Here is a 17,857-nt window from a genome sequence, read left to right on the forward strand (position 1 = left end):
CCTCAAACTAGGGCTTGAAATCTTACTACCCTCTCAAAGCCAACCAAATAGCTAGTACCACTTAACACTGCATGTCTGTTTCAAGTTGTAGGTCTATTCAATATGGAAAAGAGAGCTCAAATATTATTTTAGATTGAAAACTTTGAAGTGATAGCTAGCCATGATTCAATTTCTTCAATTTGTAATGGAGCAGAAGAAAGCCAGTCAAGGTACATTTGATATTATTTTTGCACAGAAAATAGGAGGCAGAAAGTTCATGAAGAAAAGTCTATATTCTTATCAACCCAGGCTCCAACCCTTCACAGATGTACATTCCCTAACCCTATCCACCACTGCCGCCATCACCAATTCACTGCCCATTGCTCAATACTTACATGTTGTTGGAGTTGTTGGCGTGATGGTTGGAGTTGTTGAAGTTGTGGTTGTTGGTGTGGTAGTTGGAGTTGTTGGTGTGGTGATTGGTGTGGTGGTTGAAGTTGTTGGTGTGATAGTTGGTGTGGTGGTTGGAGTTGTTGTCGTTGTTGGTGTGGTGGTTGAAGTTGTTGGTGTGGTGGTTGGTGTGGTGGTTGGCGTGGTGGTTGTGGTTGGTGTGGTGGTTGGTGTGGCTGTTGTAGTGGTTGGAGTTGTTGAAGTTATTGTCGTTGTTGGTGTGGTGGTTGGTGTGGTGGTTGGAGTTGGTGTTGTTGATGGTGTGGTAGTTGGAGTGGTGGTTGGTGTAGTGGTTGAAGTTGTTGGTGTGGTGGTTGGAGTTGTTGTTGGTGTGGTGGTTGTTGTGGTTGTTGTTGTGGTAGTTGGTGTGGTGGTTGGAGTTGTTGTTGGTGTAGTGGTTGGTGTGGTGGTTGGTGTGGTGGTTGTTGTGGTTGTTGTTGTGGTAGTTGGTGTGGTGGTTGGAGTTGTTGGTGAAGTGGTTGGTGTGGTGGTTGGAGTTGTTGGTGTGGTGGTTGGTGTGGTGGTTGCTGTGGTGGTTGGCGTGGTTGTTGTTGTGGTAGTTGGTGTGGTGGTTGGAGTTGTTGTTGGTGTAGTGGTTGGTGTGGTGGTTGGTGTGGTGGTTGGAGTTGTTGTTGGTGTGGTGGTTGTTGTGGTTGTTGTTGTGGTAGTTGGTGTGGTGGTTGGAGTTGTTGGTGAAGTGGTTGGTGTGGTGGTTGGCGTGGTGGTTGTGGTTGGTGTGGTGGTTGGTGTGGCTGTTGTAGTGGTTGGAGTTGTTGAAGTTATTGTCGTTGTTGGTGTGGTGGTTGGTGTGGTGGTTGGAGTTGGTGTTGTTGATGGTGTGGTAGTTGGAGTGGTGGTTGGTGTAGTGGTTGGTGTAGTGGTTGAAGTTGTTGGTGTGGTGGTTGGAGTTATTGTTGGTGTGGTGGTTGTTGTGGTTGTTGTTGTGGTAGTTGGTGTGGTGGTTGGTGTGGCTGTTGTAGTGGTTGGAGTTGTTGAAGTTATTGTCGTTGTTGGTGTGGTGGTTGGTGTGGTGGTTGGAGTTGGTGTTGTTGATGGTGTGGTAGTTGGAGTGGTGGTTGGTGTAGTGGTTGGTGTAGTGGTTGAGGTTGTTGGTGTGGTGGTTGGAGTTGTTGTTGGTGTGGTGGTTGGTGTGGTGGTTGGAGTTGGTGTTGTTGATGGTGTGGTAGTTGGAGTGGTGGTTGGTGTAGTGGTTGGTGTAGTGGTTGAAGTTGTTGGTGTGGTGGTTGGAGTTATTGTTGGTGTGGTGGTTGTTGTGGTTGTTGTTGTGGTAGTTGGTGTGGTGGTTGGTGTGGCTGTTGTAGTGGTTGGAGTTGTTGAAGTTATTGTCGTTGTTGGTGTGGTGGTTGGTGTGGTGGTTGGAGTTGGTGTTGTTGATGGTGTGGTAGTTGGAGTGGTGGTTGGTGTAGTGGTTGGTGTAGTGGTTGAGGTTGTTGGTGTGGTGGTTGGAGTTGTTGTTGGTGTGGTGGTTGTTGTGGTTGTTGTTGTGGTAGTTGGTGTGGTGGTTGGAGTTGTTGTTGGTGTAGTGGTTGGTGTGGTGGTTGGAGTTGTTGTTGGTGTGGTGGTTGTTGTGGTTGTTGTTGTGGTAGTTGGTGTGGTGGTTGGAGTTGTTGGTGAAGTGGTTGGTGTGGTGGTTGGAGTTGTTGGTGTGGTGGTTGGTGTGGTGGTTGGTGTGGTGGTTGGTGTGGTAGTTGGTGTGGTGGTTGGAGTTGTTGTTGGTGTAGTGGTTGGTGTGGTGGTTGGTGTGGTGGTTGGAGTTGTTGTTGGTGTGGTGGTTGTTGTGGTTGTTGTTGTGGTAGTTGGTGTGGTGGTTGGAGTTGTTGTTGGTGTGGTGGTTGGTGTAGTGGTTGGTGTGGTTGTTGTGGTTATTGTTGTGGTTATTGTTGTGGTGGTTGATGCAGTGGTTGGAGTGGTGGTTGGTGTGGTGGTTAGTGTGGTTGTTGTTGTGGTGGTTGGTGTAGAGGTTGGAGTTATTGTTGTGGTGGTTGGTGTGGTGGTTGGAGTTGTTGGTGTGGTGGTTGGTGTGGTGGTTGGTGTGGTGGTTGGTGTAGAGGTTGGAGTTGTTGTTGTGGTGGTTGGTGTGGTTGTTGTAGTTGGTGTGGTGGTTGGAATTGTTGTTGGTGTGGTGGTTGGTGTAGTGGTTGGTGTAGTGGTTGGTGTAGTGGTTGGTGTAGTGGTTGGTGTGGTGGTTGGTGTAGTGGTTGGTGTGGTGGTTGGTGTAGTGGTTAGTGTGGTTGTTGTTGTTGTGGTAGTTGGAGTTGTGGTAGTTGGAGTTGTTGTTAGAGTTGTTAGACTTGTACTTTCTAAAGAAAGAGATCATAATAGGTCATTAAAGCAGCAATAAAATTACAGATTTTGAAAATCAGCAATATTCAGCTACTAGATTACAAAAAAAGCATTAATTGCATTTTCTTTCAAAAATGTAAATTAACTCAGTAACCTGGAAATCCACAACTTTATTGATATTTAAGAAAATGGTCAAGCTATTAAGCTAACGTAAAGCAGATGGAAAAATTGAATAGTTACTGATGCTGTGAGGAAGAAAACTGTTCCTTGTTGTTTAATTTAAAGCAATCAAGTGAGCACGAAAGCCTAAATCTTCACAAAGATGCAAGAGTTCCATAGTTAAAATAGCATGATAGTCCTATTTTGGAGATACCACCTCAAACCCAGCCCCAATCATTTTTACCCAAGGCAAGGGGAGAGAAGAGAAAGGAGCAGTTGTCCTTTGATGTCATGCACTGAATACAAATGTTAAAGTGCAGTTGCCTACAAACAGCTGGAGTTTTTATTTGTGTTATATCCAATACATTTCCTGTGAGCTTTCGGCCTTTCAGAAAAAGGGCATTAGAGTTATTTTGTTGGGTAGGGTTCACCTACACATGACAAAATTTGCCTTTTCGGATTTTCAAAGTAGAAATTAATGTGCATAAAAAGCAGATAAATTCATTGGAATGGTCAAACTGGGAAAAATTAGTGGTTGCTATTTTACTCAATCTGATGACATAAACCTGTTGTCACTAGATTATTAATCCAGAGACCTAGATTTGAATCTCATCATGGAAAATGGAGGAATTTGAATTCAGTAAAGAATGTGGAATCACACGTCTAATGATGACCTTGATGCCATTTTCAATTGTTGGAAAAACCCATATGGTTCACTGATGTCCTTTAGGGAAGAAACTGCCATCCCTACCTAACCTGGCCTCCATCTGACTCCAGACTCACAGCAATGTGATTGAATAAATATTTTATGTCTGTGAGCAAGTTAGGTAATTGCTACTGCCAGAGGAACATGAGTGGTCCTCCATAAGTAAGGGTTGAGTAAGTTGGGCCTATACCATCTGGAAAGTGATCTGATTTAAACATGCAAGATACTGAGGTACTCTGATTGGGTGGTCAGTGAGAGGCTGTTTCTGCTGATTGGGGAATCTGGAACAGGGAGGTACAGTCTCAGATTAGATGGTCAATAACATATGACGGAATGAGGAAATATTTCTTCACTCAGAGTTGTAAATACTTGGATTGGTATAAAATTATAAATCACACAACACCAGGTTATAGTCCAACAGGTTTAATTGGAAGCACACGAGCTTTCGGAGCGACAGTCCTTCATCAGGTGATAGTGGAGGGCTCGATCGTAACAGAATTTACAGCAAAAATTTACAGTGTGATGTAACTGAAATTATACATTGAAAAATTGATTGTCTGTTAAGCCTTTCATCTGTTAGAATACAGTGATAGTTTCACTTCTTTCATGTGTAAATCACAAAACCTTTTTATTAAAGTTGCATTCGCGGGTTAGCTTTTAACAATGGTGATAGCTAGACAATATGTTGAAGGCGTTAGCCCCCTGTGTTCTTTGGCTATGACCTGATGTTTAGATTGATTCTAATCTAAAAAGTGAGATAACAGAGTTTTACATAAATTCATGCATTTTTTGAGCTCAGAGTTCTACATGAATGTATGCAGTTTTTGAGTAAAGTACAATGTAACTCTGCAAGTACAAATTCACCCCACAAAATATATGTATGCACGTGGGTCTTTGTCTGTGTGTCTGTCTGTCTGTCTGGGGTGGGGGTTGTGAGTGTGAGAAAGTGTGTGTGCGCGTGTGTAGTGAGTGCAGAGTGTCTTAAGTCTGTGACAGGGTGCATGTGTGAGTGTGGGAGTATGTGTGTCTATAAGGGTGTGTGTGGATGTCTATGTGCATGTCTGTGTGTACCTGTGTATATGAGAGTGTGTGTGTGTAGGAATATCTGTGTGTGTGTGTGTGTGTGTGTGTGTAGTGCAATGGTGATCACCTGTAATGTGACATGAACCCAAGGTCCCGGTTGAGGCCCTCCCTATGGGTACCGAACTTAGCTATCAGCCTCTGCTCGGCCACTTTTCTCTGCTGCCTGTCCCGAAGTCCACCTTGGAGGATGGTCACCCGAAAGTCCGAGGCTGAATGTCCTGGACCCCTGAAGTGTTCCCCAACTGGGAGGGAACCCTCCTGTCTGTTGATTGTTGTGCAGTGCCCATTCATCCGTTGTCGTAGCAAAGGCTGGGGAACACTTCAGTGGTCCAGGACGTTCAGCCTCAGACCTTCAGGTGACCAAACTCCCAGGTGGACTTCGAGACAGGCAGCAGAGGATAGTGCCCGAGCAGAGGCTGATAGCTAAGTTCGGTACCCATAGGGAGGGCCTCAACCGGGACCTTGAGTTCATGTCACATTACAGGTGATCACCATTGCACTACACACACACAGATATTCCTACACACACACACTCTCACATACACACGGACACAGGTACACACAGACGCGCACACAGACACCCACACACACCCTTATAGACACACAAACTCCCACACTCACACATGCACCCCCTCACAGACTTAAGACACTCTGCACTCACTGCACACACACACACTTTCTCACACTCACAGCCCCCACCACAGACAGACACACACACACACAGACAAATACCCACATGCACACAGATATTTTGTGGGGTGAATTTGTATTTGCAGAGTTACATTGTACTTTACTCAAAAACTGCATGCATTCATGTAGAACTCTGAGCTCAAAAAATGCATGAATTTATGTAAAACTCTGTTATCTCACTTTTTAGATTAGAATCAATCTAAACATCAGGTCATAGACAGAGAACACGGGGGCTAACACCTTCAACATATTGTCTAGCTATCACCATTGATAACAGCTAACGTGGGAATGCAACTTTTAAAAAAAGGTTTTGTGATTTACACATGAAAGAAGTGAAACTATCGCTGTATTCTAACAGATGAAAGGGTTAACAGACATTCAATTTTTCAATGTGTAATTTCAGTTACATCACACTGTAAAATTTTGCTATAAATTCTGTGTTACAATCGAGCCCTCCACTATCACCTGATGAAGGAGCGTCGCTCCGAAAGCGAGTGTGCTTCCAATTAAACCTGTTGGATTATAACCTGGTGTTGTGTGATTTTTAACTTTGTACACCCCAGTCCAACACCAGCATCTCCAAATCATGGATTGGTATAGGCTTTGTCATAGTGTGAATTTAAGGTTGAAATGGACAAATCTTTGCTTTCAGAGAATCAAAGATATGTAAAGCAACTGGAAAAGAGCAGCTGAGGCAGCAGATCAACCACATTAACTAACCAGGGCATTCCTGATTTTTATTTTTGTGTTCTTACATTTAGAAGTTCCAAATTACTATTTCATTTAGAACCACTTCCTGTCAATGTTGGTACTTCTTCAGACAAAAGTGAATTTAATTTAAATTAAAATCTTAATCCTAAATATTGGCTTCTGAGAATATTTGCTCCCAAATCAAGACCTCAGATGTAGGAAAATCCCCAGCTCTATTAACCTTACTCAATGGGAATAAGGTCCCAGGTGGTTGATTTCATATCATTCACAGAGTTCAAAGAAGGTAACACAGTTGGTGATGTAGAGGCTGGATTTGGCAAAGGTCTGCCCAACCAACCCTCAAACCTCACAACCTAATACTAATATTACGTCGACACTCTCTCACCCTTAGTTTTTCTCCTTGTCAACCTGTGCTCCTCTAATCATTATCCATGGTTCCTTATCCCCTTAGTGCTAATCTATGATCCTCAAGCCATCCCAAGCAACCTGCATGACAGCTTAATGCCAACACATGCCAACCTATGGCCCTCACCTCCATCCTCTCTTAGAGCTCCATACCAATTCAATATATTTCCTTCATATAGGCATCAGGACTCATGCTGAGATGCCAGCAGTGGTAATAGAGTCAGATACATTAGGGACATTTAAGTGACTCTTGGACAGGCACATGGATGATAGAGCATGTACGTTACTTTGATCTTAAAGTAAGATAAGAGGTTGGAACAACATCGAGGGCTGAAGGGCCTGTACTATGTTGAACTGTTCTATGTTCTATGAGCATTTGTTTTTGAGGAAGTATATTTTAGCTGAACATTTTTATGATGGAAGATACTTCAAGTGTTCCATTAATGCTCAAGAATACAGGAGAGAAATTAAGTACCATCAGTATCAGTAAAGAAGTAGAATTAGGCAACTAATAGATCTAAAGGCAAATACATTCTCTGGCCCTGGTGGCTTGGATCTAAAAGGAGTTGGCTAAAGAGATAGTGGTAGTAACTGGCTGTGACTTTGCAAAAATTGTTGGATCCTTGAGACGTACCAGAAAATTGGAAAACTGCACTACTTTCAAAGATGGGAAAGAGGCAGAAACTGAGTCACCAATGGAATCAATTGTTAAAGAAGTAATTGCAGATCATTTAGAAAATCATAATCTGATCAAGCAGAGACACCATGGCTTCATAAACAGGAAATCGTGTCTGACTAATTTATTGGAGTTTCTATAGTAAGTCTCAATCCAGGTAGACAGAGAGGGACCAAAATGAACTTACAGAAGGTGTTTGATGAGAAACATTGTAACAGGTTAAGTCATAAGATAAAAATCCATGTTGTTGGAGATAATATATTGACATGGATAGACAATTCCTCATGGGCTGGAAACTATGAGTGGGGATAAGGAGCTCTTTTTCAGGCTGGCAACCTGTGACCAGTGGCATTCCACAGGAATCAGTGCTGGGACTGCAACAGTTTACAATATATATCAATGACTTGCAGGAAGGAAGTGAATATATTGGAGTCAAATTTGCAGAGAACACAAAAATAATTGGAAAGGCAAGTTGTGCGAAGAATAAAAATAGTTTACAGATAGGCATTGCTAAGTAAGTGGGCAAAAAGTTAACAATTAGAGTACAATGTGGAAAAACAATTGAGTTGTTCATTTTGGAAGGGAGAACAAAAGAACAGACTATTATTTAAATACAGAAAAACTGCAGAAAGCTGCAACCCGAAGGGAATTGGAAGCACTTTTGTGTGAAACACAGAAAACTAGCATGCAGGTGCAGCTGTTAAACAGGAAAGCTAATAGAATGTTGGCCCTTATTTCAAGGAGTTTGGAGTATGAGTAGGAGAATCTTACTGCAACTTTACAAGTTGCTGGTGAGACCACATCTGGAGTACTATAAATATTTTTACTCCCTTACTGCAGGCAGTTCAAAGAAGGTTCACTAGGATGATCCCTGGTCTTATGAACTAATGTCAAATAGGTTTGGACTCTACTCACAGGAGTATAGAAAAATGAGAGGCAATCTCATATAAGAGTCTTAAGGGGCTTGATGAGGTAAATGCTGAGAGGAGATTTCCTCTCATGAGACAGTCCAAGGCCAGACAGGATTCTCTCAGAATAGAGGCACCAATTTAAGATTAAGATGAGGAGGAATTTCTTTGGAGGTTTGAGAGTCTTTGGAACTTCTTGCCACAGAAAACTGTGGGGGCAGAGCTCTTGTGTCTAACACGGAGATAGATAGATTATTGATCAGTAGGGGAATCAAGGGGTGTGGGGAAAGGATAGGAACGTGGACATGAGGAATGGGGATCAGCCTTGATCCTACTGAATGATGCAACAGGCTCAAGAGGGTGAATGGCCTACTCCTGTTCCTTTTTCTTGTGGTCTTACAGTTCTTTTTGAATGACTTCTTCAATAATTTTCTATTATTTGTTTACTGTCATACCTTTTAGTCTATTACACAATAGAATTTAGTCAACTGTCTCTTCTTACCAAAGTAATTGGCTTTATTTCACCTTATGAATATTTTTTGACGTTGAATATGTCTCTTTAAACTTAACATGGACCTCAATAATTTATTTTCCCAATAAGATCATTTATCACAACAATAGTAATTAAATCTGCCTCGGTATACAGCATTACATTTAAAAAAGCTTTCTTCCTCCATTCAGTTCCACCATATGTTGTTCCAGGAATTTGTAACAAAAAGCATTCTACAACATCATCTTCCATGATATTGTAGCCAATTCAATTTGTTCAGTCTATGTGAAGATCCAAGTTTGACTTTGAATTTTCTTCAATTTGTAATTGAAAAAGACTCAAAAATGCATTGAAAAAATATACCACATAATTCTGGCTTTGACAAACCACTAAAATCCACTTACGCAGTGACAAAATTTGAAGAAGCAGCAACAAAATCAAGACAAAGAAACAAACAGATGAGTACATTAAAACCCATTAATTATGACTAAACTGGAACACAATTGGGAGCGATTTTCAATTGTCAGCCGTGTTTTATTGAAATCACCGATGAGAGGAACCCATTAACTGTCCACTGATGTTCACATGCAAATTTAAAGTAGGTCACTCAAATCAATAAACAGCACAACTACCTGTTCAGCATAAATCTGTTTAAATATGGGAAATCAAAGGCTATCGGCAAGAGTAACCTTCAAATACAATTGGACGAAGAATAACATCCTGGAAAGCCAAACAGAAACTTCTGGTGGAAAGGGTTTGTATTCAATGTTCTCATCTGCTCTCCGTATTTTTCCAGGGCCATTTGAACAAGTTCAAGAAAATTACCTCTCATATACTTTTAGTTTAATTAGGTTTTGACTAGTTGTGACAGCATTAAAAGCTTTTTATTTTTAAAAAAGTCCATTTGGAAATGTTATGTTCAATATAGTTTCCCATCCCAATGTCTTATCCCCAAATTCATTATGTGTTAATATGGCTAGCCAACCCCTACTGGGAAATTCACGATATACATGTTCACATGAATAGCTACCAGTGAGCGAAATTTGTTTCTGATCATAGCTCTAAATTATTATATCTCTCAATGTAAGCCACACACCTGATGTCGTCGAGATTGTAGAAGTTGTAATTTCTAAAAATGAAAGCAGAGAATAGTTACTTCAAACATTATTTGTAAAATACCCTTTGATTTACCTCAGTTAAAATTTGAAAGAAATGCCAAAATTGATAGTGATGATTCTAGTATCTGCTCTTGATATTGTAAGACATATATTCTCCTCAGTTATTAAATTCAGATATTTTATTCTATCCTGTAATGATGCATATTTCCTTGCAGTGAAAATGTCACAACATGCATAATCCAGAGAATGGGTACATGCACTGGGAACATGGCTACAGTCCCATCACAGCTGAATGGTGGAATTAATTTTAAAAAGGAATTAGAAGTGAATTTATCATTGATTCTGCTAAAAAATGTCCTTTTAAAGAATAAGATCTCCTGTCTTTACATAGTCTGGTTTACATGTGGCTTCAGAATTACAGCAATGTGATTGATTCTTAACTGCTTTAGAAAATAACCAAGCAAGTCACTCGATAGTCTCATTATCATCGTCTCACAGGCAATCAGTAATAGGAAACAAATGTTGATCTTGGAGGAATGTTCACATCACATTTTTTAAAAAATTAAAAACCCTTAATTTTTCTCTACAATGAACTTATCTGCCATCTGTTCCCCCCACCCCCCCAGCCTTCCACATAGTTTCATCAAACTCCTAATTTTGTACTCTGAACAACTATCATTCCTGTTAAGAATGATTTTAAGAATGGTTGCTATTTCTTTCTAAGAAACATCTCCTAGTTTTAGAAGTCTCCATTTTTCTGCATTCTACAATTTTATGAGATGCTTACATTTTTAATCCACACATATCATTTAAAGTAATGGCTTCTATTAAAAAATAAGTTAAATAAGTATTCACTATCACTTGATGGCATGGTGCTGAATTTTACCACAGATTGGTTAAATTTCAATTTCGGCAAGTTTCACAGACAGTTTTCTTCCATAAGCCTGAACAGGTTTCACACACTATCTTCCCAAACTTGTCTCCTTACTTATGAACCACGACCCACCATGACACCCCATTCAACATGTTCTCCAAGTCAGTACAGTAGTAATGGCAACTGCCAGGACCTCTTGGGATTTGTGTGTCAGTGTCATCTTTGAAGCCCAGCCAATTGCCAGGCCAATCACTACCAGCCCATATCTGCTGTTAATTACTACAGCAAAACCAGGCACAGGGAAATTAGCAATCAGCTTTGTTCACAGGGACATAGGAGTCCCAATAGTCTGGGGAGGGAGGGGTATGGTGTATTTGGTCACTGCCAATGGAGTGTGCCCTGAGATTTTGGTAAGTGTTGGACAGAAAGCAGCAATCTGGCGTTACCAGGTTAATGCTGTAACTTTTACATTGGGAATTGCCAGCATCTAGTTTGTCTTCCATACGTTGAGAAGATGGGAAGCTGCGTACCAGTAATACAAGATAATATCATGATGTGAATGTTAATGTATGCAAATGGCCCATGCTACTCACAACTCTCATTTCACTGTTCAACGCTTGGTTGGAAAATGGGGCATTTTGCTTTTGATCTCAGGAAGATCCTCGCTAGCCATCTCATATGATTCTCCCAACTTTCTCACTATTATCCATATATTATCACCATTATCCATCTCATATGATTCTCCCAACTTTCTCACTATTATCCATATATATCACCATTATCCATCTCATATGATTCTCCCAACTTTCTCACCATTATACATATATACACTCAAAGACCGTTCATTATCAAGGTAAGATTAACTAGTTTTCAATTTCATGTGATTTCTTTGACAGTCTCTTATCCTTTGGCTTTTAATAATTTAAAAGCCTCCTCCATCAACTGCTTAACGTAATTTAATATTCTGGGATTCATGCAAGATTCTCCAGAGGCCTTGGTGTGTTTTGTTCCATTCACATCAGGGAATACTTCTTTTTTGAATATTTGCTTCCAGCAGTAACTCTTTCACTTCTGCATTCTTTTAAGTTCCATTTCACTTTGCTTCATAATATGGTAAAAATTTAATTAAAGTTCTTGACATTATATGAAACAAAATTATAACTAGGAACTGTTTTCACATATCCATAGATAATATCAGTGAGAGTTAGTCACCTGTACTGGTGATCATTGTAGTCGGAGATGTGGTTGTCTCTAGAAAAGAAAATAAATTATTTTAGGTCATTGCATGACAATTTGATTTAGAGTTAAAAACAAGATGCTGGGAAAAATAATATCAGTTGGTTAGTCAGTATCTGCAGAGACGAAGTGTTAATATTTCAGGCCTGTGACCTGTCATTTTAAGCAGCAAAAGTTACTAATGTGTAAGATTGAGGAAGGGAATGGATTGAACATGACAAAACGAAGGCTTATTGGTGGAGTTGAAAACAGGAGACATTGACTGTCAGAAATATCAGCTCTCTTGGGCCAAGTGAATGGGAATGAGTAAAGAAAAGAAGGAATAAAAAACAAAATTTGTGCCCAAAGCAAATATGCTGTTGATTGAAAGCAAAAATAAGAGAAACGTTGCAAGATGTAAATAAAATGAAACAAAATGGAGGAACAGAGCTACAATCTGAAATTGTTAGGCTCAACATTGAGGCCAGCATCTAATTGAAAGGTCAGTTTCTGCTTCTCAAATTTATGCTGCTTTTGCCAGCAGTGCCCAGCTGCCAGAAACTGATTTGTTGAAATTGGATAAGAGGTGGAGGCATAATGCTAATGTCATCTGGTAATGACATAATAGCTCTGGTAATCCAAAGTGCCAATAAATGTTCTCGGGAAGTGGGTTTGAATCTTAACCTGGTAGATGGTGAAATTTAAATTTAACATTTCGAATTAAAAACAATTTAATGGTTACCACAAAGTCATTGTCGATTTTTGTACAAAATCACTTGTTTCATTAATTTACTTAAGAGCACGAAATCTGCAGTCCTTACTTGGTCTGGCCTATATGTGACTCTGCACCATGGCAATGTGGTTAACATTAAACTGTCCTTTGAAATGGACGAGAGAGCGAATCAGTTCAAATGCTGGCCTTGCTGACAATTCTTGTATCCCACAAAAAGTAAGCAGCCTTTCTGACAGCACTGCCATGTTTTATTCTGTGACATGCCTAATCTGCCTGGTATAATCAGATCTCACACCATTTCTCAAACTAGCAGATATTACTTTGAGTGGAAAATAAACATTGAGAGATGAAGATTTCATCAAACTCTGTTAGTTTCTTACTTGATTGGTGCTTGCTGCACAAAAGACAATTTACAGTCTCATTTTGGTAGGAAGTTTGGGAGAAAACATTGAACTTTGAATTATGTTATCTTCATTTTTTTTCCTAATTTGGCACTGATTTGCTTAAATTTTTATTTTCATTTTCAGAAAATGACAAGATGTCCTTGCCTCATTGGAACATTGCTCTACACACATGTTTGAAGCAGAAATAACAAAAGCACTAAAGGACAGAAAAGCAATTATCACTACAATTGACTACTACAAGGGCTGATTGCCCAGTTCAGCACTGTGGTCGGTGCTAGTTGGGAAATCACAAACTAGTGGTCCTGATTTGTTTTACAATTAATTAAATATATATAATCTAGGGCCTGGCTGCTGCTGCTCTTAAGCAGAGCACTGTGCTCAGCCCTATATTTTATCCGAAATGAATCTAAGCATTTACAACTCATTTGAAGGTGCAATCATGTGTTTGTGGCCCTTTAGGTTAAGGAAAACCACTTTATACATTACTCATAACCCTAACCTAGTTAGATTGGAGCACATTGTACCTAGAAACATGTTAAAAATTGAAATATGGTTAAACTTGGATTTTTAAAAATCTCTATAAATTTCCAATTTATAATTTTGCTTCTTTATTTCTTGGGCAGTGTTAGTTAGATGTCGGTGATTGGGATATTTTCTTGGATAATGGAATAATTAGTGGAGAATATATTTTACAAGCAACCAGAATTGATTTTTGAGAATATCACATGAAAGCAGAATTTATGTTTGGAGTAAAAGTTGGCCGTATGAGAGTTAAGTTGGGGAATGTTGGGTAAAATCTTCACAGCCCAGTGAAAGCAGGTTTGGACTCGAGATCGGGAGCAGCATTTTCAAACAATTGTTATGAATTATGAGTTCTCAGCTCCGAGTACTTGCCAAAGTCAGGGTCAACATGTTGGCAGCTACCTTCCTGACAATGGTGGGCACCATTTAGACTAAAAAAGGGTCATTGTAAGGTTCCCTCATGCATTCTTTTCTACCTCTGCAGCTCCATCTCTTTAGCATTGTTCTCTTACGACTAGTAAACTAGTGCTGTAGCCCTCCAATTGGATCTACTTTCAGTTAATGTCCTTTATTGTACTTTGAGTGCTGAGATGGACATTGAATTAGCATTTCCCTAGATAAACCAACTGTTCTGCAGTTCTGGGTTGCTCAAAATATAAGTTCCCTCATTGTTTTACCCATAGTGTCTGATAGCAGTAGTTGCCATTGTAATGTTTTACTGTGGTGCATGAATTATTGAAAACAAGTTCACTTACCACAGCTGACAATACCTTCGCTGCATACACTGTAAAATATTAAGTTCAGAAATACTACCTTAGAAAATAGTGCTTAACAAGCCTTATCCAGTATATAGTCCATATTCAATACACTATAGATCCCCATTAAAAACTGGTATATTTACAAAACACGGAGAAGTCATTCAGATTTGTACGACCAACCCTGCATTCTAGTGAGGGAAAAATGCAGCTTTTTGCAGATCTATTACTCACTAAACAAAAATCATTTATGCTTTCACCTGATATTGAAAAAGTGAAAAATAGCTTGCTAAACATTGCACTTCGTAGACAGAGAGCACTGATAGTATTTTGTATTAGCTTTTGAACCAGTTTCTTTTGCATTATAACTAGTACAACAAAAAAGTATATGGAAATACACAAGGATATTGTAATGTTTGCATGACTGTAGAAAGGACTGAGGAAGAAGAGGTAATAACAAACTATTTTCCTCCAGCACTCTCCTTGTGCCTATCAAGCAAAAGCATAAATCACATAAACATTCAAACATGATTTACTCAGCTTCTTTCAAACTTTGCTATTCTCTCATTAAAGGCACAATAAAAATCACTTTATAATTGTAAATTCTTTTTAACTCATCTCTAAATGTTTAGAATGAAGTTGGCTTTCAATGCATAACAGTCTGTGGATGCAACACTTTGGTTCAATGATAATGAATCATTATAAAACCTGCCTGTTTTTATTAGCATTGACCTCAACCAAGAAAATCCTATAAGGCAAGGTATAAAATGGACTGCTGATTTGGTTTCACAAAAGGAATTTTCACATTATCCAACTGTGATTTATACCATTTAGAATATCATCATTTTCATGATAAATTACTTTTTTAAAGCAAATTGAAAACTGAAATTAAACTTCTTTGAATCAAATTTTACTTTGTTCATAAGTTTTGAAGTATAGACAATCTGGTACTTACAATGCTATGAAACACTTAAGAACTTGGCAAGACATTCAAAATAATATGAACAAACTGGGCAACTTATCAATATTTATAATGAAACATGCTGTGGCCAAAATACCAAATTACTCCAGTCATCTAATCTTTGGAATAAACGTTGATAATAAATAGGTAGTTTCTGGATTAGTGGTGCTGGAAGAGCACAGCAGTTCAGGCAGCATCCAAGGCATCATTTGCAGTCATTGTTTTTACCTCCTAATAAATAGGTAGTGTCACTGTTAAATTTGATCAAATCAGGTATGATTTTAACTGGTGGAGGGAGAATTTTCCCACCGATACGTATTGACTTTGGTCTTGCCAAGACACAGAGTCAAATGTGGACTCCCCTATCATCTCCCCTCTAGAATTCAGCTCTTTTGTCCATATTTGATCCAAGGGATAATGAAGTTGGAGCTGAGTGATTCTGGCAGAACCCAAATTGAGCATCAGTGAGCAGGTTGTGGAAACATGTCTGATAGGTAGCATTATTCATGGCAATTTCCATTATTTTAGTGACAATCATGAGCAGACTAATGGAGCAGTAATTGGATGAGTTGGGGTTTTGCCCTGTTTTTGTGTGCGGGAAGTACCGGGTCATTTTCCGCATTGCTGGATAGATGCTGGTGTTAAAGTGTGCTGTTTGAGGTTGCAGCATATTCTGGAACATAAGACTATGCCAAAACATTGTCACAGTATTTGCCGTATCTATCATTTCCAGCCATTTCTTGATATTATGTGAGTGAATTGAATTGACTGGAAACCAACATCTATGATATCTGTGGAGCCGTCTCCTCCATTGAGTTGTTTAGTTGTTCATCGGCATTCAGAACTGCAAGTGGAAGATCTACAGAGCTTAGGTCTGATCCATCAATTGTGAAATCACTTAGTTGTGTCTATCACTTACTGCTTATACCATTTAGCATTATTTATTCATTCAAGGAATGTAGGCTTCTCTGCCTGGAACGGTATTTAGTTGCTCCTGAGAAGGTAGTGCTGAGCTTCCTTTGAAACCTTTATAATTTATTTTATGTAGATGGTCCAGTTTTATTGTCTCACCACTTTGAGATTGCATTTTTAGGTATGCCAGATGCTGTATTTAGCCAGTACTCCTGGACTCTTCATTGAACCAGGGTTGATACCCTGGCTTGATAGCAAGGGTAGAGTGAGGGGATATGCTGAGTCATGAAGTTGCAGATTGTGTTGGAGTACAATTCTGCTGCTGTGATGACACAGTCCCTCATAGAGTGAGCTAGTAAAGGATGTGTAACGGTGATTGAGAGGGAAGACGTTGGGAGTCACAAAGTGTTTCTTGGAAGGATCAGCTTTGGAATTATCCAGATATTAAGCAGTATCATGCTGCTGTTCTTCAGACGTATGCCCAGAGTCTGACAATTTGGAGACTGGAAGACTTGGCCCATAATTGCTTTCATGACACATTACTAACTAACAATAAAACACATTTTCTGGATACTTTACCAGTTTCCACAGCCAGGTACATTTTCAAATGGATGATATATTTTGCCATTGTAATAACAAGTGCACTCATCTAGGCTGACACATTTCATTGTATTTTCATCCAGATAAGGAGTACTGTCTGGGCACTTCGGGTAGCAACCTAATTATTTAAAAAATGTGAAAGTAAGTGTGAGGAACTATGGTGCTATCATATTAGCAATGGTTTTAATTATAGATTTATTATGTATAAACATCATGGCACAGGGAACTATAGCTTGGTTTATTAGTTATTCAGCAAGACTGTAATTTTTGTATTTTGCCTTTCACAAGTTTGTCCTGTTAATGGTTCATTTATAGTACAGTCAACAAAGTGAGTTATCCATGTAATTACAACTGTACAGTTTTAGTTATTTGTTTAATTTACATTACACAAGAACTAATTCATTCATGATGTTAGAGTTGCCCAAATAATTCTATTTGTCTTTCAACTGATTTAATAAAAGCAGAAAACCTGAAATTTAAATATTGCTAATATTCCTTTTGACGTTTTGTTTTGGCTTCTTGATGCCATACTCTGTTAAAAATTGCCTTGAAGCCACAGACAGTAACTCGTTTCAGCTCTGCAAGTCAGCTCTTTTGTCCATATTTGGACCAAAGCTGCGAGGAGGCCTAAAGTCAAATGTCAGAAGTCACATGAACATCAGTGAACAGATTACTGCTGTGTAATGTCCCTGTTTAGCACTGCAACTGAATGAGAGCTGACTGATCAAATGGAACTTGACCTGATTGGACTTGAACTGCTTTTCTCTAGGCAGGACATAGCTGTACAATTTTACACTATATCAGGGAGATACCAGTATTGTAGCTGTACTGGAAAATTAACAAGATGCTTCTGATCGGAATCATTTTAAATAAAGTTTTAGTTTTAGAACATTGATGTGTTTTTTAAATCTTATATGCCAAATTATCTCTAAATAACTCTACTTGTGCTTACATTAAACACGTAAGAAATATGTTGTGGCAGACCTAAACATCAGCAAAATTATGAAATAATACAACCTTCAAGGATGGCAGAGAGCTTTCTTCGAATTGAATGGTCACTGCATGTTTTTACTGTCAAAGATCCACATGGTTGATAATGCCAGCTGCATTCACCAGGGCTATTGTAATAGTCACAATAGACAGCTGCAATATAAAATACAATTAGTTGATCTACAATGCCAGCAATTGATTCAACATCCAAA

At 39.2% G+C, this 17,857-nt stretch overlaps 1 protein-coding gene across 1 annotated transcript in view; it reads right to left on the reverse strand.

Moving 5' to 3' along the window:
* The window catches only part of LOC140466672 (uncharacterized), a 112,503-nt gene that overhangs the window by 37,524 nt on the left and 57,122 nt on the right, over positions 1-17,857 (reverse strand). Inside the window, exons 27-32 of the mRNA XM_072562121.1 lie at positions 17,673-17,798; positions 16,635-16,773; positions 14,183-14,211; positions 11,766-11,804; positions 9,658-9,690; positions 375-2,750 (exon numbers count right to left, since the gene is read on the reverse strand). Coding sequence (XP_072418222.1) covers positions 375-2,750; positions 9,658-9,690; positions 11,766-11,804; positions 14,183-14,211; positions 16,635-16,773; positions 17,673-17,798 — 2,742 coding nt within the window. The remainder of the gene's footprint in view (positions 1-374; positions 2,751-9,657; positions 9,691-11,765; positions 11,805-14,182; positions 14,212-16,634; positions 16,774-17,672; positions 17,799-17,857) is intronic.

The sequence above is a fragment of the Chiloscyllium punctatum genome, chromosome 44, assembly GCF_047496795.1.
Source record: "Chiloscyllium punctatum isolate Juve2018m chromosome 44, sChiPun1.3, whole genome shotgun sequence".
Classification (NCBI taxonomy): Eukaryota; Metazoa; Chordata; class Chondrichthyes; order Orectolobiformes; family Hemiscylliidae; genus Chiloscyllium; species Chiloscyllium punctatum.